Source organism: Calypte anna, chromosome 1 (genome assembly GCF_003957555.1).
Source record: "Calypte anna isolate BGI_N300 chromosome 1, bCalAnn1_v1.p, whole genome shotgun sequence".
Lineage (NCBI taxonomy): Eukaryota > Metazoa > Chordata > Aves > Apodiformes > Trochilidae > Calypte > Calypte anna.
This window is the reverse complement of record NC_044244.1, coordinates 89,774,927-89,798,041: the sequence shown is the minus strand read 5'-3', so window position 1 is coordinate 89,798,041 and position 23,115 is coordinate 89,774,927. Positions and strand designations below refer to the sequence as shown.

The 23,115-nt window shown below is 41.5% G+C and overlaps 2 protein-coding genes across 5 annotated transcripts in view; one reads left to right on the top strand and one right to left on the bottom strand.

Moving 5' to 3' along the window:
- ELK3 (ETS transcription factor ELK3) overlaps nucleotides 1-13,726 on the top strand; it is a 44,005-nt gene extending 30,279 nt beyond the window's left edge. Inside the window, exons 3-5 of one of the 2 annotated variants that reach the window (XM_008499148.2) lie at nucleotides 1,672-2,466; nucleotides 8,155-8,277; nucleotides 12,093-13,726. In XM_008499148.2, coding sequence (XP_008497370.1) covers nucleotides 1,672-2,466; nucleotides 8,155-8,277; nucleotides 12,093-12,191 — 1,017 coding nt within the window. In that variant the 3' untranslated portion in view covers nucleotides 12,192-13,726. Of the gene's footprint in view, nucleotides 1-1,671; nucleotides 2,467-2,840; nucleotides 2,954-8,154; nucleotides 8,278-12,092 lie in introns of those variants that run through there. The other variant, XM_030469200.1, reaches the window with a different exon arrangement.
- A 4,010-nt stretch (nucleotides 13,727-17,736) lies between these two features.
- CDK17 (cyclin dependent kinase 17) overlaps nucleotides 17,737-23,115 on the bottom strand; it is a 90,098-nt gene continuing 84,719 nt past the window's right edge. For all 3 annotated transcript variants that reach the window (XM_030445268.1, XM_030445253.1, XM_030445260.1), the window contains 3 exons: nucleotides 21,838-21,928; nucleotides 21,535-21,612; nucleotides 17,737-21,121 (listed from right to left, as the gene is read on the bottom strand). In XM_030445268.1, the coding sequence (XP_030301128.1) occupies nucleotides 21,084-21,121; nucleotides 21,535-21,612; nucleotides 21,838-21,928 (207 nt within the window). In that variant the 3' untranslated portion in view covers nucleotides 17,737-21,083. The remainder of the gene's footprint in view (nucleotides 21,122-21,534; nucleotides 21,613-21,837; nucleotides 21,929-23,115) is intronic.

Sequence of the window (23,115 nt, the reverse complement as noted above, 5' to 3'; positions counted from 1 at the left end):
TTCAAGAAGGTGCCTGAATGAAATGCCATGACATTCAGGTAGACGAATTAGAGAGTGCAGTAGCTCAGCTGAAAGGCAGAAGAGGTTGCGATACACAAGTGCAGGCTTTTCTTGCCCAAAATGGGCCTTAATTTTGTGGTAAAAAAAAAAAAAAATAAAGAAAGATGTAGTGCAGGCAGTGCAAGCACCCAGTACTAGGTGCTGCCCAGATATAAATAGGGAGGATGTTTGTATTAATTTTTTTTTTCCATTTCCAATCAATTTAACACATTTTTCTCTAATTGTTGTAAAATCTGTAGTAGGATGAAAAACAAAGCAGATTTTTAGGAATACTGTAAATATTTACATTCCTGTATGAACAGCGAAGCAAATGGGTGTTTGCAGAGGTGCAGCAGTCCTGTGCTGCACTAAAGTGAAGCTTCTTGGAAAGGGTTTTTCAGAGCTGACTTAAAGACAAACTCTCCACTGGGGGCTTCAAGAAGAGCAAAATCACTATGGAAACCTTGGGAAATATTGCTGCTACTGTTCCACAGCAGTTGGCTTAGGGTGGTAAAAGTTCCAGTCTTTCTCCTAGGCCAAGCCAGCACCCAGTGCCATGAAGTGTCTCTGTGGAGGAGCTCACGTCGTGTCCCTGGGGATAATGAACACAGTGTTAGAGAAGGAAACATACCTGGGTTTGCAGTACAGGAGCCAGGACTGGAAATGGCACCCTCACAAAATATTTCTGTTTCAAAGGGAATCAGTTCTTTCTATAAAGAGGACACTTTTTAAAATGGCAAATGTGAAGAAAAAGTAGTTCTACAAACCTTTGAGAGGTTTGGGATTTTCTCTTCAATAATTAATATAACTACCAGTTAAAATTGATGAAAACTCTCTGCCTGCACCAGTAAGCATCCTGAGCCTATTGCAAACCTGGGGACAGCACAGGCAATGCAGCAGAACTCAAGTACTTTTCCAACCCCTGCAAATGATTGCATTTGTCTCAGACACGTGACGTGAGCACTGAGAGAGGGACAGTCACTGTCAGACTAGATCAGTCCCTCTGCACGTGGTCAGGAGGCAAGGGTAAATCACTGGAGCAGGTGGGTTTGTGCCTTGCAGACATTCCAAGAGTATTTTTTATTCAGGGCAGTTGCCGCCAGTTTTAGGAGGCATAAATGAAGGAGTTTGCTTTTGCTGTGAAATTCAGATGGTGGCATGGCTCAAGTCTGCAAGGCAGCAGCGTTGGTTTTACTGGAAAGAATATTCCCAAGCTGCCTCTGGGGAAGCAGGAGGAAAACATCCCACCTGTAGGTCTTTATCACCTAGTAATGGTGATTTTGTTAGGCACCATGTTAGCACCATTCCAGGCATTGGAATGGGCTGCCCAGGGAAGTAGTGGATTCTCCATCCCTGGAGATATTTAAAAAGAGACTGGATGTGGCACTCAGTGCCATGGGCTGGTAACTGCAGTGGTAGTGGAGCAAGGGTTGGACTTGATGATCTCTGAGGTCCCTTCCAACCCAGCCAATTCTATGATTCTATGAGGAGCAGGTTGTAGTCTCCCTGGAAATGAGCTGCTCATCTTGATGAGGGAGCTGCACACCCCTACCTTTATGAACACCCTGATGTTTGGTGTACTCAGTACCTTTAAAATGTTGATCTCTCTAGCATTTGCTTTTGTATTTGCAGAACATCATCAAGAAAGTGATTGGACAAAAATTTGTGTACAAGTTTGTCTCCTTTCCTGAGATTTTAAAAATGGATCCACATGCTGTGGAAATCAGCAGAGAAAGCCTTTTGCTGCAGGACAGCGACTGTAAGATGCCTTCTGAGAGCAGGGATCAGCACAAGCACAGCTTGTCAGCACTGAAAAGCACAAGCCGAAATGAATATATCCACTCTGGCCTGTACTCCTCTTTCACTATCAACTCTCTGCAGAACCAGCCAGACCCTTACAAGCCAATCAAAACAGAGAAACTGGAGGAGAAGTCAGAAGGAAACACACCAGTCGAAGAAGTTCGGACCGTTATAAGATTTGTGACAAACAAAACAGACAAACAAGTTATGAGGCCCATGGTGTCATTGCCTTCCACTTCTGAAACAGCAGCTGCCTCTGCTTTTCTCAGCTCATCAGTGTCAGCAAAACTATCTTCTTTAATGCTACCCAACAGTGCCAGCATTTCATCTCCATCATCGTCTTCCTCCAGGTCACCATCTCTGTCTCCCACCTCACCCCTCCCTGCAGAACACAGGAGCCTCTTCCTTGAGTCCACTTGCCACGACTCAGATTCCCTTGAGCCTCTGAACCTCTCTTCAGGCTCCAAGGCAAAATCTCCGTCTCTTCCCCCAAAGGCTAAAAAACCCAAAGGCTTGGAAATCTCTGCCCCACCTATGGTTCTCTCTAGCACCGACATCGGTTCCATTGCCCTCAACAGCCCCGCACTTCCTTCGGGATCCCTGACTCCAGCTTTTTTCACTGCACAGGTAAGACCTGCCTGTCTCCTGTCCTCTTGCTTTAGCCAGGTGTTCCCTCCATCTGGCCAAGAGTCTTAGCTCTATGGGTCTGTCATCATTTGATAGAAAAAAAAAAAAAAAGGATGGGGGAGTGGGAAACAAAGCAGGGAGCTGAACAAAGGGTGGAAGGCAGGTCCCTCCTGGGGTTCCTATGTGAGTGTGGGAAAAGCCATCACAGCCAGGTCTACAAAACAATCAGGAAATGGTCAACAAGAAAAACAGGGTTTTTTAGGTCATGACTTGAGCATGTGCATTGTGGGGTGCTTGGCTAGATTTCTCTATTAGGTGTTGTATCCATTCAAACAGCATGACCTTTTCTCTAGTGAATTTTCATTTTTCACTAGCCTCATGGGAGAAGAGACTGACCCCCACCTTGATGCAATCTCCTAGAGCAATGAGGTCTTCCCTCAGCCTCCTCTTCAAACTAAACAATCCCATTTCCCTCAGCTGTTCCTCACAAGACTTGTGCTCCAGACCCTGCACCAGCTTTGTTGCTCTTCTCTGGACACACTCCAGCACCTCAGTGTCTTTCCTGTAGTGAGGGTCCCAGAACTGAACACAATACTTGAGGTGTGGCCTCACCAGCACCAAGCACAGGAGAACGATCACTTCCTTACTCCTGCTGGCCACACTATTCCTGATGCAGGACAGGATCTGAGAGTAAAATTATCCCAATGGGGAAGACCCCCAGCATTACCTTCTCGCCCTTAAAATAAAAGTTGATGCAAATACTAGCACTGAATGTCACAAACTGAACAGTAAATAAATAAGTACAAAAGTAGGTGTTACCAGCTTTGATTTGCTTTGGGCTGTCATGAGGTGACACTGCAGAATCCCTGTACCTCTCTCCTCTTCAAAGAGGTATTGCATGGATGGCGTCTGCAGTGCAGGCCAGCATTAGAGGTTGAGAGAACTGGGACTGTTTAACCTTGAAGGAAGACCTCCTCAATGTCTATAAATATCTAAAAGGGTGGGCGTAAGGAGAATGGAACTAGACCCTTTCCAGCAGTGCCCAGCAACGGGAAGAGGGGCAATGGGCACAAGCTGGAATCCATCTAAACACAAGGAAAAACTTCTTTACTGTCAGAGTGACAAAACACTGGAACAGGGGGGTTTTGGAGTCTCCTTCTCTGGAGGTGTTCAAACCCCACCTGGATGCAGTCCTGTGTCATGTGCCATGGGTGATCCTACTTCATCAGGGGGGTCGGAGTCGATGATCTCCAGAGACCCTTTCCAACTCCAATGGTTCTGTGATTCTGTACTGGAGCTGCCCATGGGCAGGATCTTGTGCCTGCATGGCATGAAGGCAGAAGGCAGAGTGTTGGCAGATACCCTTGGCCAGCACAGACTGGCTCTCACCGAGCTTTTCAGCTGGCTGCAGAGCAGGTTTGTGTAAAATTCAGACACACCTGTAGGCCACTGCAATATGAGGTTGTGTCCCCAAAGAAGAGGATTTTGTGGGCTGTTATCTCTAATTTCTGACATCGTAAAGCCTTTAAGTGAAGTGACATTTGTCAGGAAGAACAGAAGTGTGGCAAACCAAAACCAAGGTGCATTGACAGACTCTAACTGTGGTATAACCACAGTAGGTTGGCTTGCAGGAATCCAATCTGACAAATAAATTATATCAGATGCCAGCCAGACACAATGACAGCATGAGTTATTGCAAGCTAGCTTTAATCTACTGCTGCCCCCAATCGCAGTATGAACAGAGAAGTCTTCCCTCATTTTGTAATTATTTCTTTAAACACTTAATTTTCTTGTTCCTCTTTGAACTGTTGTACTTGCTACCCCTGAAATACATTGAGGGGAATTAGGCAGGTGACTGTGACTCTCTTTTAGCAGGATGGCTAGGTAAGGCCATGATGGTTATCTGACATCATTAAAAATCATGATACTATTACAAATCTTTTTTTAAAAGATTCTCCTATCACAGAAGAGGTAGGTGGTACCTGTGTAGGGTAGTGCCTGGGTCCATCTGTTTAAACTTCTGACTATACAACAAAGCAGCTTTTTTCCTTTCTTTTAGCTATTTCCAGCATGGGTAAGGAGCACCCTGCATCCTAGATAGTTGATATAGTGAATATGCAATAAGAACTCTACAGAAACTGTGTTCAGGTAACTGTAAAACCACAATGCAAACTATCTAAAGCAATAATTTAGGTTGGAAATCTTCAAGGAGGAATGTGTATCATATCTCAAATGATCTCTGATTTGTCAGGTCCCAGTGGTAGACATCTCACAGGCAGGTGGAAAGCGGGATGTCAGGCATTGGTTCCTGCTCCAAGAATGATGCAGGTTCACAGAAGGCTGTGCTGTCTGAGAGGGCATTTCTGATGGCTTTTCAGTGTACCTGATGGTCACAAGGAAAGCCATCAGATGGAGCCCTGTGAAAGGGCGTGTGATATACACAACCAGTTTGAGAACAGAAAAATGGCTTTGAAGAAGTCAGCGCATACAGTACCATACTTTGGTAGACAAATGTCAGCTTTCAATTTGGTTAGCTTCAAAGAGAGATATTTAGATTGTGTTCATGATTTGCCTTTTTTTTTTTTTTTTTTAATTTTATTTTAACAATTTACTTACGCTTATTTTTGCTGTCTCTCCCTTGGCCAATGTGGATATGTAATTCTGACTCACTCTGTTTCTTCAGACCTCTACTTTAGCATTTGTATCATTTACAGCATGCTGTTTCCTTACAGACAAAGTAGTGTGTCTGCAGCCAGTATGTGTGTGGTCTGTACTATATCCAGATACACTATCCGGGCTCCAGCACATGCCTAATGACATGGGAAATAATGTACATGTGGCAGCACTTGTCTGTTATCTGTCTGCTAAAAGTGACAAGAAAGATTGTACTTAAACACATTCTTTGTCAGAGAAGTCAGGAGCCATGAGCATCATGCTTAACATAATCCTCTCTGTGCAATGAATTATTTTTATTTAAACTGTTCCTATGCTTCAATTTTAATGGTGTTTTTAAAGTAGGAACTTCCCACTGGGTTCCACATCTAATACCAGATGTGCAGCTCCATGAGGGCAGAAAATGAATTGACACATCAATTTCCAGATGTAATTTAAGGATCGCCTGTGCTGTGGTGTTATTTACACTTAGTTTCCTTTGGTGGTTTTGATGCTTGGCTGATGGTGATACTGAGAATAAGCCTGGGCAGCCTTGTGCTCTTTTTGAATTAAATATTAACAGATTTGGAGGCTTGTGTTGGCTGGCTCTTGGCTCTGGCGGAACTTGTGGACATCAGTGCTCTGATCATCAGAGGACATGAGCTTTTGCTTAGCACTGTTGTTAAGCATGTTAACATGTTTTCAGAGATGGAGGACAGCTCAGTTTCAAATCACATCTCTCTGAAGACTTGCCCTGGCTCTATCTAGGTAGGAATAAACACCTCCAAGTTTTCAAAAGACATACTGAAGAACTGCATTTCCAGTGCTGGATATCTGCAGTTTCTCAGAGAAAAAATGGAAGAATCGAGGCATTGCTCATTGGAGCTCTTAGTATGGTTTGCATAATACTGTGTCCTTAGTTGAATGTTGTTGGGTCTTGCTGCTTACGTCTTCAGTTTTAAGGTTAGTAGGCTCTTCTGTAAGTAGATCTCTGAGCATTTATCCTGACCTAATTCGGTGTGTTCTTTGTCAGTCTTGTAAATCCCCATCAGTAGCTGCCTGCCCATGGAGCACCAGCCCATAGTGCTGCACAGGAAGGGTGCCCTCACTGGCACTGCTGTTATCTCACCCCTTGAAAGCACCAGGGTCCTGGGAAGAGAGTGTTTGTGAAGGAGCCAGTCACAAGTGACTGCTTGTCAACTATTTTTTCTCAGATGTCTTGACAAAAGCTGTCACTTGATGAGACCAAGACGAATGTTTTCTTCTTGCCAGGTCTCCACTCACTCTTTGCCCTTTTCCAAATACATCCAAACCCTGGTCTCATTGGTACTCCTGTGACCACTGTACCTGCTGCTTAACTGCGTGAACACCTTTTGCTTTCCCAGCAATACCTTATGGTAGTTCTTGGGACATAACTGTGGTGACTTCCATGAGGTTTAGCATTTCTGATCCACTTCTTCAGCACAAGGGAGCTGACGGTGTCCTTTCCTTTCTCGTTTCTCCATGAAACTTAGAGGAATTGTGTCTTTCAGGAGCACCCAATCTCTTTGTATCAAATGGCCTGGAACAGAATCACTGGGAGAAGTTTCACTTTTGCTGCTCCTTGTCTCTCCCATCTCTTCTGCTGGTGTTAAACTAATTGTTTGACCCTGCCATGAACTCCAGTGCAAGCACGTCAGTGCAGGTCTGTATTCCTGTGTGTTTGCACAGAGCCTCAAACACCACAGCTGATCCCTCAGGCACTGCTTTGCAAATGGTATGTCTCTCATATTCAAAAATCCGTGTGGCCTGTGGTACCTGCCTTTCCGAGCCTGCTCACTGCTGAGTCCTGGCAATGGGATGTGACAGCCTGTGGTGTGAGCAGTTGTTAAGTGAGGCCTTGTGGTTGCAATTGTCATATGTGGGAGTTTATATTTCTGGCCCGATGGGAAGCTAGCAGGTACAGAATGCATGACGTGCTGGTTGCTAGGGGGAGATACTCTGCCTTCTAGCTTTGCTTTTCATATTTTAAACTCTGGACAAATTGATGCCTCTGTTTGACAGAGCACTGAGACACTTGTCCTGCACATTGGAACATGTCCATGCTTGATAGGTGTGCAAATGCCATTAAGCGCTTTGGTACATAGGACTGATTTTGATAATTGGCACAAAGACTACTGGTGAGATTAACTCATTGTGCCAAATACTTCATTCAGAACTGTCACATCACTTTCATATTCTTTTTTTGGAAAGGCAGAAGTTACTCTCCATAGAGAATAATTAACGTGATTTTCCTTTGAATGGAGATTTGCATCTACTTTAACTCTGCCTCCCCTCCAGTTGTGCTTTAGGAGCGCTGAGAGCGTTTCCAGCAATCCTTGGGTGTTGTGACACCATAGGGAGCTACTTTTGAGCTGGTAGAAGCCTTGGATTCTTAGTTCTTGCCACTTTGGTTCTTTTAAAACAATTACCTACGCTCACCACCATCCCCCTGGGCACCCAGCCCATACACCTGCCTCTTGCTGCGTCAGCCTCTGCACTGCCAGTTTCTTGAAACTTCTCCCATTTTGAACAGGTGCCATCAGAGGAGTAAACATCAAAGGCTGGCAGTTGCTCTTTTGGCTCCACATGCAATTGTGTGAACGCTTCAAAAGCTGCAGTCACTCCAAGCAATTGCTGGGGAAAAAGTTAAAAAATTATTCTGAGGAGACAAGGTTGTTTTTACAGACACTGGGGCATACGTGGTATCTCGCACGAGCGCAGTCCAAATAAACTGGAATTGTGCTTCTCCTTAAGCAAATTGCAACAGAAATGGAACCATTTTGCACATGAGGGAATATTACATGTGCAGGTATCCAGTACTGACTGCTGTGGAGGTGGGATGCAAGGCCGAAGGGGCAGCTGCTGCTGGCTGGTGTACTCGTCATGTTGTGTGTCTAAATTCCCAGGGAAAAAAGTCAGTGGGTGAAGCGTTAACACTTCAGAAGTTGTGACCACTGTATGGAGACTCCACAGGCATACCTCATCCGGTGTTTTGGTTTTTTTTTTGTCTTGCAGACCCCAAGTGGATTATTGCTGACCCCAAGCCCGCTGCTGTCTAGCATTCATTTCTGGAGCAGCCTCAGTCCTGTTGCTCCTCTGAGTCCTGCCAGGCTGCAGGGACCAAACACTCTGTTTCAGGTAGGTCTTTCTAATGCATATGTTTCATTTCTGAAAGTACATATGGGGAAGAGACATCAGGGGAGCATCTTTTCGCATCCATCCAGAGCTTTTCAAATAGTTTAAGAAAATATGGGAGTTAACAGGCATATTTAAAAAGAGCCCTGCTTACCTCTGCCCTCTTTAAAGCCTTGGCAGGACAGTCAGAACCTACAGGACAGTATCTGCTGCAGCGAGCACATACATATTGTATGAAGGGAAACAGGAATAAATTCTGGACACCTGTAAGAGTACAAAACAGTTCTTAGAGCTCCAGGAGGAGACCACATACCAGACAGGAGAGTGGTGCAACGTGGACTCTGGGAAATCCAAGCCCAGCTAGGGTCTCAGGCAGTAAGCTGGGTGTAGGTTTATTCCTCTGTCTTAATGAGCCACTTCTCACTCAGAAAGACAGGACATAGTTGTATTGACTAAAAGGGCACTCTGAACCTGAAGGTGCCGTTTCCAGTTCTCCTGCAAATTATCCAAGTGCCCTCAACCAAGTTACTTCATACCTCTGTGCATGACCTCTCTGTATGTAACAGGAGAAAGGCAGCGTTATCCCCTCTCTCTCGTAAGTATTGGGAGAGCAAAAAATCTCGAAGTTCTATAGAGATGTGGAAATACAAGTTATTAAGGAAACCATGATGGCCACAGCAGTCTCTCCAGGCTTAGAAAGAGGGTGGTGAGAATGGTATTAGTAGCTGCAGCTGTAGAGCTGCTGCAAAACAGCTGATTCAGTAAGTCACAGAAGAAATTATGCTCATCAGCTGATTGGCAGGAAGCACAAGAAGCTGGTGGCTGTCTGAGCAGCTGAAGAATGCAGGGACAGCCCTGGAATGAACTCCCTGGCTGCTGTAGAAGGGCAACACCAACAGAGGAGAGGGCTGCTGCTAGATGGGGATCCTGCATTTGTCTCTGAACCCCTAGGGAGAGTGACTGCCCAACTCCAGGGCTGGGCATTAGCTCCAGTGCTCTGCTAAGGTACAGTGTGTGCTAGGGTAGTCCTTCTGCCTCTGGTGGAACAGCAAAGCACGGAGCCCAAGGGCTCCTTATGTGTGTTCCAGATGAACTCATTTATCCCTGTTGGACCTTAAGTTTTTGCACATGTGGTTAAAACCAGCCAGGCATTTCATTTGAGAGGGAAGTGTCTGCACCAGGGCTTGTGTGGACATAACACCGGCCACCTCCTGTGGGAACCAGGAGTCAAGAGTGGCTTTGGCTCTCTCCCTCCTGAGAGACCCAAGGGGCCTTATAAACGATGTTTAATTCAGGCAGAGGCCACAATGACAAGTCTGTCGAGCGCGAAGCTTTATTTTAACAGCCAAATAGGAAATGACAGCCACAGCTGAAGCACAGCCAGCCCCACTGAGAACTGCTGGGTTGGCCTGCGTGGGCGCCGGAGCAGAGCTTTCCCTGGGCTGCTGGCACCAGTCAGGCCTCTCTCCCAGTAGCTTCTCAGGGAGTGGAGCTGCTTCACAAGCTGCTTTTGCTTTCACCTGGTCCTTTGCACTGAGAACTGAAAGAACATTTGTGCTTTGTGGAGGGAGCCAGCAGCTAGAGGCCAGGGCAGCGCTGCAGCTGCCTGCCTGCCTCTGCACCCTCCTTGCCTGCTGCCATGTATGGGTTTGGGTTTTTTTGGTTTTTTGGGTTTTTTTGTATACTCTGCTTTTCACAAGAGTGCTCTGCTTGGCACAGCCTGCAGTTCTTAGTTGGAGTCTTCATATAGTATAAGGACCAGCCTCCACCCATTGTCTGTGGTCCCACTAAGCCCAGGACAAACCTATGGAAAAGCACAGTCCCCTCCCTTAGTGAACCAGGAGGAACCTGTTCTGGCACTGCTGGACGCAGCTATGCGCACACTCCCTCACAGAGCGTGTAGATGCTTATTAGCTGGTAAAAACCTCTCCTCCAATGCTTATAAGGTGAAAGCAAATCCCATACGCCTATGCCTATACAGCCTATGTAGAGCATCACTGAAAACTGCAGTCTTCTTTCACACATTTTACCTTGATATAGTGACTTACCTGGAAAGTCTTCCCTTTGAAGCCATGCTAGCATGTAATTAAACTTAATTTGATGTTTTGTTATTAATTTGAAATAATGACATTAACTGGAACTGCAAGAGAGATGCTCGGAAATGGTCAATTCAAGAAAATGCAGCCAAACTTAAGAACTAGCGAGTCAGCTTGAATTAAGTGCTGTATTAAACATATTTCCTTTGTTACTACTGTATAGACAGTAGCACTGTGAGGGCGTAGTCAAGTGCCAGATCCCCAGTGTAAGGAGGCATTGGAATAAAGAGCATCGCCCTGGCCCCAGGGGCTACAGGGACAGCAGCAAGATGAACAAGAGATCTGGGTTGGGGTGGAGACCAGGGGAAGGATGAAATCATGACGTGAGCATCTTTTGCATCTTGGAGTATAGTGCCAGCATACTACCAGCAGCCTCAACCAGCACCAAAGATCACCCAACCATGGGGTTTTTAGCTGTAGTTATCATGTGCAGCACACTGTAATTTACATTACTTAGACTAGAAAAGAGCTTGTAATCAAGCTCTGTGTTTAAAGAAGGTAGAAGCTATAAAACGCATTTCCTAAGGTTCAGTTTGGTTCAAATAGAGGTATCAGGCAGCCCTGGTCCCACCAGAAGCCTGGTGCCAGCCCACCACAGCACACAGCTGAGCTTGTCAACATGATTTTAAACCCAACAGGTGGAGATAGGTAACCTTAACTAACATCTTGGGGGAAGAGTGATCCTGTTATAAGCAGATTATGTGCATGTGTAGAGGTTGATTACGCCACAGTTGGCTGTTGAAGGACTGATCTGATAAGGGGTTAAAATACAGCCGACACTTGGAAGTCAGGAGCTCTGTTACTCTCCCTGGGCCTGGCCTGGAGGCCTGATTGGGATCTACCACTTGGATAATTCCTGCCTCATGCTGTAGCAAGTTTATTCCACCTACTTGCTCTGTTTTTTTTTCTCAGGTCAGATATTAAAAACTAGTCAATACACATCCCTGCAGGCAAGTTACAGCCAGGATGAACTAGGCATATACGGCTTATGTATTGAATTAGTATTTCTTGGCACTGTATTTCAGGAGCTGAATGTTAATGCTAAATTACTGTTAGCATCCTGCTTCACATACTGACTGACAGGGTATATAGCAAATACAGAGAGAAACTGTCATTGCTTGAGTAATTCTCCCCAGTTTTGTATTCATAGTTGTATTCTTTCAGCCCTAAAACTACATCTCAACTTGCAGTTTTGTAGAGCTCTTTCCTGCTTAGCTTTTAGGAATGGCAGATGAAAAGCATAGATTTCAAGAAATAATTTGTAGATTGAAAAACATTTCTGGAAGCAGATTGGATGGCAAACATTGCTCTAGAGTATTCACTTTCCCGGGGTGATGACAGATGTATTGTCATGTGAACTTTTATATAAAATATAGCCAATAAAAGATTTACACATCCCAGCAGATTTACAAATTATTCCCTGAAATTTGACTGTACTTGAGGGATTTTTGGAATAGATTTACACTTCAAATTATGAATTCTACATGTACAAAAACTTTTCCAGTAGTAGATCTGCATATTCTGGTACATTTACAAATTACTTAGGTTTCATCCTCCATTTTGCATTCCTAGTGGCTGATGCAGGCATTTGGTGTATGTGTTACAGTATAGACATGACAAGTCCTGAAAACATCTGGACTCGGTTGCTAATGCTAAATGCACGTACTTCTGGGCAGAATGCTTTGAGATAAAGGGTAATTTTTACCTTTTGGCCTCTTACAGTTTCCAACTCTGCTTAATGGTCACATACCAGTGCCACTCCCCAGTCTGGACGGAGCCTCCTCTCCAGTACTGCTTTCTCCAAATGCTCAGAAATCCTGATGATGCCTCACCAAGCTAAGGACTTTTTGGTGGATTTAACACTTCATTCCTATGGGCTAGTTTTTCCTGTGTCATGAGAAGGACATTGTGAAACCCTCTATTACTTTGGTTTGCACTTTTCATTACATGGATAATCTACTTTTATTATGTTAGCATTTTTAAACAGTGTTTATATATAAAAGTATATATAACTCTGTTTTGCATTAAATGAATTATAATTTTTTTATATCATAGCTCTCAAGTGTTGAACACTTCTGTTGTTGATGAAGTACCTTTCTTAATGGATTGCAACAATGTATCTAATAAGGATGTGAAGCCTCTTTTTAATCCCTTTTTCTGCCTATTATGCATTGTGCTTGTGTAAACTATAACCGGCTGTGCCTTCTTTTGCATAATGTCATGTAAATGATTTATATATTTTCTAGTATTAAGAGGAAAAGTTGAAAGACAAAACTAGTATTGAAAAGCCCTATGGTAGTATTTCAGTATTTTCTCCACAGATAGGCCATATGATGCAGTGTATTCATGTAACTTTGTATTATGTGCTTTCAAATTGTATAAAAATAGCCTTATAATTTTTCTTTGCTGAAGTGAAAAAACATAATCAACATTCCAGTCAGGAGATGCATTTAGAAGTAACAAAGCCCCATTTACACGTTTATGCCCAAATTCTCCTGTGAAGTTGCAAGAGGGAGGAACCGGGTTGTGTATATTCATGAGGCATTTCCAGCATTTCAGAATACTTCTGCAGAAAGGGAGACATTGCTCAGAATTTATTTGGCTTGTACTTCTTACAGACTGTCACTATTACAGCTGGAAAGATTGCAGGTAATCTCTATCCTCCCAGGGAATGAGGATCATTCCCAATAGAGAATTTCCAGGTGCTTTGTTCAGTTGTGCCAAGTTCCTTCTACTATTTCCCTGGAAAGACTATTCTAGCTCCTTAAGCTCAGAAGGTCGTGTTTCCCCTTCCCCCAAAGCTGGAAAAGTTACAGGACTGTAAATCAATGCCTGGTGCTTGTAAAGAGGCATACTGTACATGTGGGATGTTAATGTATAAACATCTGAATTCTGGATTAAAAACCAGCACTGTGTTACTATATACTTGCAACTTGAATTTACTGGGTATGTCCTCTACCTTAAGGCAATGGTTTAGTCATCTAAACATCAGGTTAGGATTAGGCTAGACTCCGTGGCACCACAGATTCTAATCTTGGCAGGGCTGATGCAAATCCTCAGTGGTCTGAGGTGGCTAAATTGGGTTGAATGCAGCTTTACCATGTAGGTTTTTCAGATGAGACCTTCAAAACCAAAACCAAAATCAGAATCCTGTTTGCTGCAGGTCATTAGAGCTTTTCTACTTTGCTTTCTGGCCAAGCAGATGGCCAAATGTCCCTTCTTTTTGAAATTTATGCAGTGAGTTGTCTGCTGATTTTCTGTTTGGATGCATTTCAGTGATGATGTGTGTAGTTAATTGTAAAGTGCTTTTGGATCCTTCTACCTGAAAGGTGCTAAATAAACATTTTATTAATGCAGTTCTGAGGTTGAGTGTGATTTAAGGGGGGGGGGGGGAAGGGGACACACAGAGGTGTCTGTGTTTCTGACAAAAGACAGCAGGAATGTTTCTCAGGCTCCTGGGTTGCACAACCAAAAATGACTCCTCCATTTCACTTGCAATAATTAATGAGATAAAAAACTTGCCATATCTGTATGATGTACCAGTGTTGATAGTGCAATCAGATGCAAGAAATAAGGAATGAGGCTGATGAGACACACAGGAAGTCATTCACTTAGTTTGGTATTTAAGAGCTCCAAGAGGTGCCACCCCACAGAGGCAAAACCAGAAGATGAACCTGTGCAAAATTTAAGAGCAAAGGGTAATGTTGCAAGAAGTAGAATCAGAATAGGTTGGAAGGTAGCATGGAACTGATGGGATTGCTAAGTCTCGTGGAGATGAAATCACAAAGGCTCACATATCAAACATTTCTCTTTCAATGGATTCCTCCCAGGTACGTGGAATATTTTTCAGTAACCAAGTCACAGCGAGGCAGTTGCTCACACTCTAGCACTAAGTCTCAGTTTTAAAAAAGCACAAGTGCCCACCTCAGTAGTGACTTGCCTTATGCACACCAGTGCTAATGGGAGAAGGCATAGACTTAAAGTGTTTCTCACTGCAAATTTAAAAAAGGAAGATACTTGTGAAAATTTGGTCTTTGACATAAGAACTGGGTAGCACACTGCAAAAATACAGATGAACACAAGGGGAGGGGGAGTGTGATGCAGAAGGGATTCTTAAAAATAGCATCCAGATTCTCATGATTGTGTTTCTTCCAAGGTTTTACTATTAATAAGGCAGGTTGGTTTTTTTTCTTTTCAAAAGGCTTAACACCCACGTCTCCCCTCCTACCCTTCTGCCCCTAGAGTGACTTCATTTTTAATTTAAAGATAGCAGCAATTCTGGGACAAAAATCTGTTCCAAGCTGTTACTGTAAAGGTTCTGAGAGAATTTAGTAAAACTTAGGGGAAGACACCCAGAAACAGAAAAGCAGTGCTGTCTTTGAGAGAATGAAAGACAGCAATAGAACACAATCTTTTGCTGGTTGACTTTTCCATTAAAAAAAACCAAAACAAAAACAAAAATCAGAAGAAAAAAAAAGAGTTCATCAATTGTGTGAAACAAAATTTCTTCCTACTGCAAAGAATTTTTACTGAAGTCCAGCCTCTCAAGCCTAACACTTGGCTGAAACTACGCCTTCTGCTTTGAAGAAAATATTCCATTAGTAATTTTCTATTGTGTTTTATTTCACAGATCTCTCTAACTGTAGAGAAAAATCAAATATTTGTAAAAGAAATACTGCTGAAGTGTCAGAATTTCTGTGGCATGCAGAGTTCCAAGCCACCAGTCCTGGGGAAAAAAACTCTGCAATTTGACCATACTCAAGGGATTTTTTTGGATAGATTTACACTTCTCATTCATGCTTCAGCAACACACAAGAAGTTTTCAATACTATAGGGGCTGGGTGTATGATTAGGCCATTTTTGGCTTACCTTTACACATTGTTGTTTGGTTTTGTCAGTGTTTTTAAATTTTTGTTTGTTTTTTATTTTTTTCAGAAAAGCAAGTACCCACCAGTAGGGCCACAGTTAGTGGGTAACTTTGCAAGAGATTGCAGACATCATCTGCCCTGGCAAAAGCAAGTTGCTGCAGTTCTAAAGAAACCTTTCCAAGTGGGGAAAGCAGTGATGGGTGATAACAAGCTACAGAAAAAGAAAGATTTGACATCTCCATTACATCAACAGAGAACGATTTGTTTTGTCTGAAGAAAACACATCTCATCAGACAGACACTTGCCAATCTGGAAATACCTACCAGGGAAGTAAAGAACTGAGATTAAGATGATTATTTAAAGGGGAGATGGTCCTTTTAAAATAGACTATAGCATTTCATTTCAAGAGAAAGAGGCTCTGTGTTAAGAGGCTGGGTGATCTTGAACCTACAGGAAACATCTTCACAAGCTGTCATGACCACCAAATTAGTTTAGAAAAGGCACAGTAACTCCAGGCAGTCTTTTACCTAAGGGCATCACTGTTCCCTTCTGATCTGGAGACTGTTTCTACATCCCATGGCATAAACCAACACAGGTCACTCAGATTTAAGCCTGCCTCTAGGAAGCTGTCAGAAAAACTACAACTTTTAAATCCCTTTTAAGCCCCAAACTGTAACTGCTCTTACCAATTAGTATGCGAGTGATCTGCTTACCCAGATGGAGTACAAACCTATTGCTTGAGAGCAAAGAGATTGACAGGAGTAGTATAAATTTATTTAAACCAAAAAGTACAATGAACCTCAGGCAAGGACTCCGGAGCAATCAGCACCATGGCCTGCCGTAGGGAGGGGAAGGGGAGGGCTACTTGTACAAAAGCATCCTAGAGGAGAGGACTCCAGGATATGTTGTTTCTTTCTTGAAAGATTCCCACTAGCTGGTGTTCACTCTGCAAGAAGTGTGAAGGGATAAACATAACCTTGATTATTCTTCATATGGCTCCAGACCAGCTGCCTTCTCCTGCAAATTAGGGAAAGAAGATGGAAGACAGGAAAAAAAAGTCTTTGAAAAAACAAGCTCAGGGTGTGAAAGAGGAGGAGTAGGCAGTGCTGATGCTGCCATGTGAGCTCTGAGGTGCTCTGCAGGAGCATGATGGAGACAGGGAAGAACATTCTCCCCAGTCTGCAATCTGCAGCGATGGCATTTCCATTGGCAAGAAGATCCCACTGCAGTAAATGAAGGAACTTCACAGCTCTCTGAGGAAAGATGTGTTTCAGGGTATGGTATCTGAGCTGAACAAGACTCCTATTTCATTAGGAGGACAATAAAAACAATCTGCTCAGGCATGCCTGCTTTTTAAGTGATCCTGGAGGATGCAGCCAGGACAATAAATCAAACAGTTATTTATAAAGTAAGTACATGCATATGTGTGCATTCACAGTTTAAGTTGGCTCAAAAACTGCAGAACTTAAATGAGTTCAGGGATTGTAGAAAATAATGGAAAATTGTAATGTACACATTTTTCCACTGACATAAATCTTTTTCTTTCAGTTCATGAGAGGGGTACACTAGAGCCCAATGAAAATCACACACAAAATATTAAAAAAAAATAAAATAATCCAGAATAGCTAACCTCTAATCCCAGTTCTGATTACATGAGTTTCCACTTTGGACTAGAGTGCAATTGCCCTGCAACTGAACTCCACAGACTAAAGGGCTGCATGGTATGAAGTACATTGCCCAAGGATCCACTGTGCTCTTGCACTTTGCAAAATCATTCTACCTCTACAGCCAGAGCTTACTTTTATAATGTACTGATTAGCTGAACAATTGTACAGTGCTTCCTTTATGTTTTACCATCTATTCCTGTTATCTTGTCAGTCTCTTAAGATGGTCTGATTTAGATGTTGGTGAGATACATGGATGTTGCATATAGGCCAAACAGTAGCACTCAATCTCTTAACAGCCTGGTCCCTGAAGTGGAAAAAAGAATAAAAAATAATCTGTAAAAAGCATTCAAGTTTCTCCCCCAAATTAAGAAATTTCACAGAAATCTTCCGTTTGTTTCAAAACCAAACTTTACTGAGGAAAAAAAAGGTGTTGAAACATGCTAACAAGGTGTGCAGATCACTTCACCCCTGCCTGTTAGTGACCAGATGACACAACCTTACGACTGTGACCAAATCATCACAGACAAGGTAGGTTCTAATTAATTGTCACTAAGTGCTGTAGCTGTGCATTTCCACACCCTAATTTGGAGTTTTTTCAAGTCTGATCTTAATGCCTGGTATTTCCTGGGTTTATGATACTTAGCTCAGGGATATTTACAATAATACCTTTCATATTTTCGTTGTCCTCAATAACTGAATGTATTCTTAACCATAATTCCATCTTAACACCATTCCTTTGTTACATTAAAAAACTCATGAGCAAACATCAAGCAAGCAGCCCAAAGAATGCTACCCTGCAGTTTTTCAAATGATTTGCAAGTACAAAGCATATTGATTCTTCAATAGTTTATTTTAACTTTTATTGCCCAATTCAGGGATACACTCTGGCTACTTAATGCTGAGGTAAAGCAGCACAAAAATAACACAGCTGTGTTGAGATGCACGTTCCACTAGAGCATTGCTGAGCCACTGCTTTCCCCCTTCAACCTCCTGTTCTGTCCTCTCCCATCAGTCCCTGTCCTCCACCCACCCTCTCTTCCTTTCAGCCTTCACCTCCATGTACACCACCTGCCTCTTTCCTGTCCTTAAGTCCACCTTATTCCTACATGCACCCATGCACACACCTTGGCATTCCTACCCTGGGGTAGATGGGATACACTGGTTATCTTCTAAAAATGATCACTTAATCAGCAACAACTTGCAGGCCATCTCTCATTAACTGATCTCTCATCTTAAAGAAAAGGTTGTCATATCAAATCTTGCAAGTCATCCACTTTCAGCAGCTATCTGCTTGGTTTTTGTCATGGTTGAGGTCTTCTCCCGAAAAGGCCAAAATTCCCTAGAGTTCTTGGGGACAGTGAAACAGAGTCTGCAAGAGCCTGATGCTGTTAAGACACAGGAGGAATAACTCTGAACTGCACAAAAAGGATGTCAGAGAAATGCCCAGCGACTTCAAACTCGCTGACTGCTGTCCCAAAGAGGCAGCTGGCACAGAAATGTCTCTGCTGTAGGAATTTGAATTATATACAATAACCAATTAAAAAAAAAAAAAAAAAAAAAAAAAAAGAAGAAAAGAAACTGGCTTGACCCCAGATGCCAAGTTTCTTAAGAAATACATTCTTTAAAGCTACTTAAGTAAAGCAAACCAATTCATTGCAGGTCCTTAGAAAAATCTCTTTATAAACAGAGTGCTTTAATTTTAAGGAAGATCTTTCCATCTGTAAGAAAAAGAGCTGAATTCCTACTTAAAATGGAAACCTCCTTTTGGCAGCTGATCCCTTTCTTAATTTTTTAATGCACTTCATTTTAGCAGTTAAACCTTTAAGTCCCTTACTGATTAGTGTCACAATATTACTTGTTCTTTTATGACCTATAAAATCTTACTGTTCTAGAAACGCTAAATCCCACATTTATCCACAGTGAACATTTACCCTATAGAATCTTTTCTAATTTTGTAAAAAAAGGGGATGTTTTCCTGATACTTCTCTCTTCAACACCATCACGTCTACAATGTTCTCCTACAAAGTTAATCAGTATAAAATCTAGAGCAGATCCATAGCAACTATAAAAAATACATATATAACAACTATTTTAGGACAAAGGTTTTTCGTCAGTGCCAAATATGCCTCTGACACACACACAACCCCCAGCTCCCATGGGAACTGCTGGGAGGTGCAGGAGTCTACCAGAGGCAGGTACCACCCTCCTAGACCTAGGCAAGACTTCTGGTGCTGCGTGACATGCAGGCCTTCCTTGCTGACCACTGGACTATGGACCATACTTATGACAAGATCTGAAGAGCCTCAGCCATTTCACTGCCCCTACTTCTGCGTAGCATGAATTAAAAAGCAGCCCCAAGTTGACACTGGTGACTCTTGCAACAGAAACGTTTCCAACAATGCCCCAAGAACCCCAAGTTCACTTAAGTCTGTATTTTTAACAGCACAGGGCCTTTGTTATCATGAATTTCGAAACAAAACCAAAGAATTCCACATAATATTTATACTTTCAAAAGTACAATATTAATACAGGTCGGTCAGTTAGAAATAACAGCAGTTTGTTAGGTCTACAAGATTTAACGTAAAACCGGTTTACAAATGCTGAAAAGCAGTAGTGGTCCAATAGTCACCATTACACATGAATTTCTCTCTTCCAGAAAAAGAAAAAAAAAAAAATAATCCCAATTCAAAATTTACCAGTATCAATGAAATATTAATAAAACACCCCCAAACATGCCACAATCACTATTCACAAATAAAGTTAAAATGAAATATACAAAAATTCACTTAATACTGTTAAATAACAATAAACTACAAGATTTCCTGAACAGAAATGGTAGGACCCCTGAATGTTTTACAGTGAATGTCAGGAAAAATTAAATTACCTATGACTATTTTCATGATATACCAGCCAAAGATTTACATGACCATTTCAAAATATACCAATAAAGATTTACAGTCTCTTTAAGATGCACTAAACAAATAGGTTCATAAAGGTGAACACAAATGCTTAAAAATACTGTAACCATCACCAAGGGTGTACTTATGATACTCACTGAGATGCATAAGCATAGTAGTAACATGTTTACTATCTCTGGTAAACAGATAACATCTAAGATCTGAAAAAGTCTCTAAGTTCCCATGTAAAAGCTCTGTAGCATAGTGAGTTCTTACCAAGTACAAACTTGCATCTTTCCAGTTGATTTCAAGTGAATAACGCACAAATGGGAGAGCAACAAGGTGGGAAAAGTGTGACATTATTCCCATGCTCTCGTTATTAGTTGCCCTGTTTGTCTGTAATGAAAAGATTCTAAATTTCAAAAGTAAGACAGGGTCCAACATACATGAATCATATTTTTACGATTTGTATTTCTAAGTTAAAAACAAGGTAAAAAAGTCATTGCTTCTGCAGGCCTCGTATGCACAAGAATGTGCAAATACCTTATGCTGGAGTAAGCCTGACAAAATTTATCATCCAGCCTCCATGCTCTAATTCTTCAGTAACTAACATAGGATCGGAGAGCAAATAATAGTTACAGTTCACTTGTTTCAATCAACTTCCACACCATGTGCTTTTCAAAAACAAAATAAGCATCATAATTTGTCAACTATTTCAACACATACTCCCAATGTTAAATAAGGAATTAAGTGCCATGAACTTAGAGCATTAAAGATGGTTCACCTATAGCCAAGCAAAGCTATGTTTACATTCCAGGAAACACTGCAGTTTAAGAAATACAAAATAACCCCGCAGCAGTAGAACATTTTATGAAGAGAAACAGATGCATTCACATATTATAAAGCCATTGCAACTTCTTCAGGCATGGAACTGTTTTGTTAACTATACAGACAGTAGTTATTTAGCAGCAATGATTCCGCAATAAATAATGCACTGTGTTTCTCAGTCCTGCACAAAAATTGCAGCTACAGTTACATCAACAGCTGTAACCTACTGGCTCTAGTGGCAGAGGAGACCTTAAAACCAACTGTACAAAAAATTGTCACACTGTGACAACAAATATAAAAACATAATCTGCAGGTTGGAAATAAAAAGACTCCACTGTGAAGAGGACAGTGTAGACAAACTGCGATTCCAAGTCCACCAACAGAGAGCACTGCCTTCAGATCCCACTCCTTGATTGACAGGATAGGCTTGGGCTTGACTCTGCATCACCCACTTTAAAAAAGCATGCTCTGCCTTCTGTTCTTCCCATGTCCTACAACAGAACATGCAAGGGGTAAGAAACCAACAAAAGCATTTGAACAACAAGAGTATTCAGCTGTCGTCTACGTCTTCTGTCCTTCTATTTTGCATGAATAACCTTTGGGCTTTTTTCTTTTAACTGCACCTGTTGCATTTTTTTTCTTTTTACTCTGCCACAACTGACCCACCCACAAATCATGGTTTGAAACTCCAAGATATCCTCCTATTATCAGTCCCACTCCTAATAAAATTTGGTTCCTTCTGTGTATTTAGCATTTATGTCTCTACAGGAATCTGAGCAAATCATTCTTGATATTTGTTCAAGCACATTCACACAGACCAATTTAACAATGTATTTTTTGCTTCCAAATGTCTCTGGCACAGCGTTCCATTTGCAGATGTGAGAAAATATCAGGACTTCCATACCTGTCTCTGGGTAAGTGGAATTTCGAAAGCCAGGATCTTTTTGCAATTGAATCTCTTTTAGACTGAATATTGAAACACCTGCAATTTAACAAAGAAATTAATTCACATCCAAACATAACTATTCTTTATTGAACATTCTTAATTATACAGTATAGAGATTAAAAAACGGTTCCTATTCCCAAATATTTAAGCCAATATATGCCATACTTAAAGAGATTATACTTGAGAGGTTTACCTTAAGCAATGTACTTAGCTTTAATGTACTATCTTAATAATACTCAGCTACTTTACTACTCCTCTTACTTTCAGGCAAAGTGTGTATTCTTGTTCCAAGACTTCTGAAGTATGCATGTTTCATAGCCTCTTCTGCTGAAATTCTCTTCTTCGATTCATACTATTGACATGAAAGGATACAAGTTTGTTGGTTTTCATTAAAAAACTCCCTGCATCAAATGATTCAATCAGAGTTCTACTTGTCTAGTACTTCCCACTAGGATAAACTTGTTTTCATTGTTTTTATTTCACACATTAAAATCTAGCATATGCTATCTAAATCAGTATTTTCAACATATAACAAGATTGCTAAAATAGTAAAATTAATTACGGTGAATAGATGCAAGTCAAAAATACACTTGATCTTTATAGATGGAACAAGGATTAGATGACAGGCTTCTGTCTACATCATGTTGCAATAATAAATTGCAATGAAATACCATTACATGAGAGCACAAAAGTTTTCTAATTCAATGGACTGTGCTGCAGCATTTTGCGTAAAATGGAACTGCAGACAACACAGTCTTCAATCTATGCTCAAATGCTGTTGGCTTGGCAAATGTGGACATTTGGACAAAGATGCAGACACTTAAAAAGCTGTTTATAAACAAGAACAAAGTCCAAACATGGACTGCAACTACTGTGTACATTCACCGTGTGTAAATAAATGAAGACCCGACATAGAATTTAAATCAAAGGCTGCAAAGCAGAGAAACTGCACTCCACCTTAGGCACTAAGCATTTTTAACATCGTGAAGCTACAGTGCTTTGGCATCTACTCAAAAGTAGAATTGGTTCTCCATCTTGATTCCCTTCTCCTTGCTCCTGGCTCTTTTTTTTAATATAGATTAAAAGATTAAACCCACATACCACCTTACCTTTTGAATACAGATGGCAAGATTAAAGAGTAATATTACACCTTAGTAACTGCTTCTCTAGTAGTAAGCTAAGTCCACAGTTACAGGAATTTAGTAGTTGTATTTAGAAGTTCTCTTTTAATACTGTATTTCACAAGAGCTTTAATTTTCATGGGGAATTGCTAATACAGAATAAATTCTGTTTTAAAAAAAATAGTAATAAAAGAAGAAATAACTTGTGCAAAAAAAACCCCAAACCAAACCACAATACAAAAACCCCCAATAAAATCCAAAACCAAACAAAAAAACAACTAAAAAAAAAAGAGAAAAAACCCAAGACATCCCTAAACACGTTTTTAATTCTTACAGGACACAGTCTTCCCATATCTGTCATCCTCTACAGACTTAGCTACATATCCCACTTTGAGACAGATCTAGCACTTACTATAGT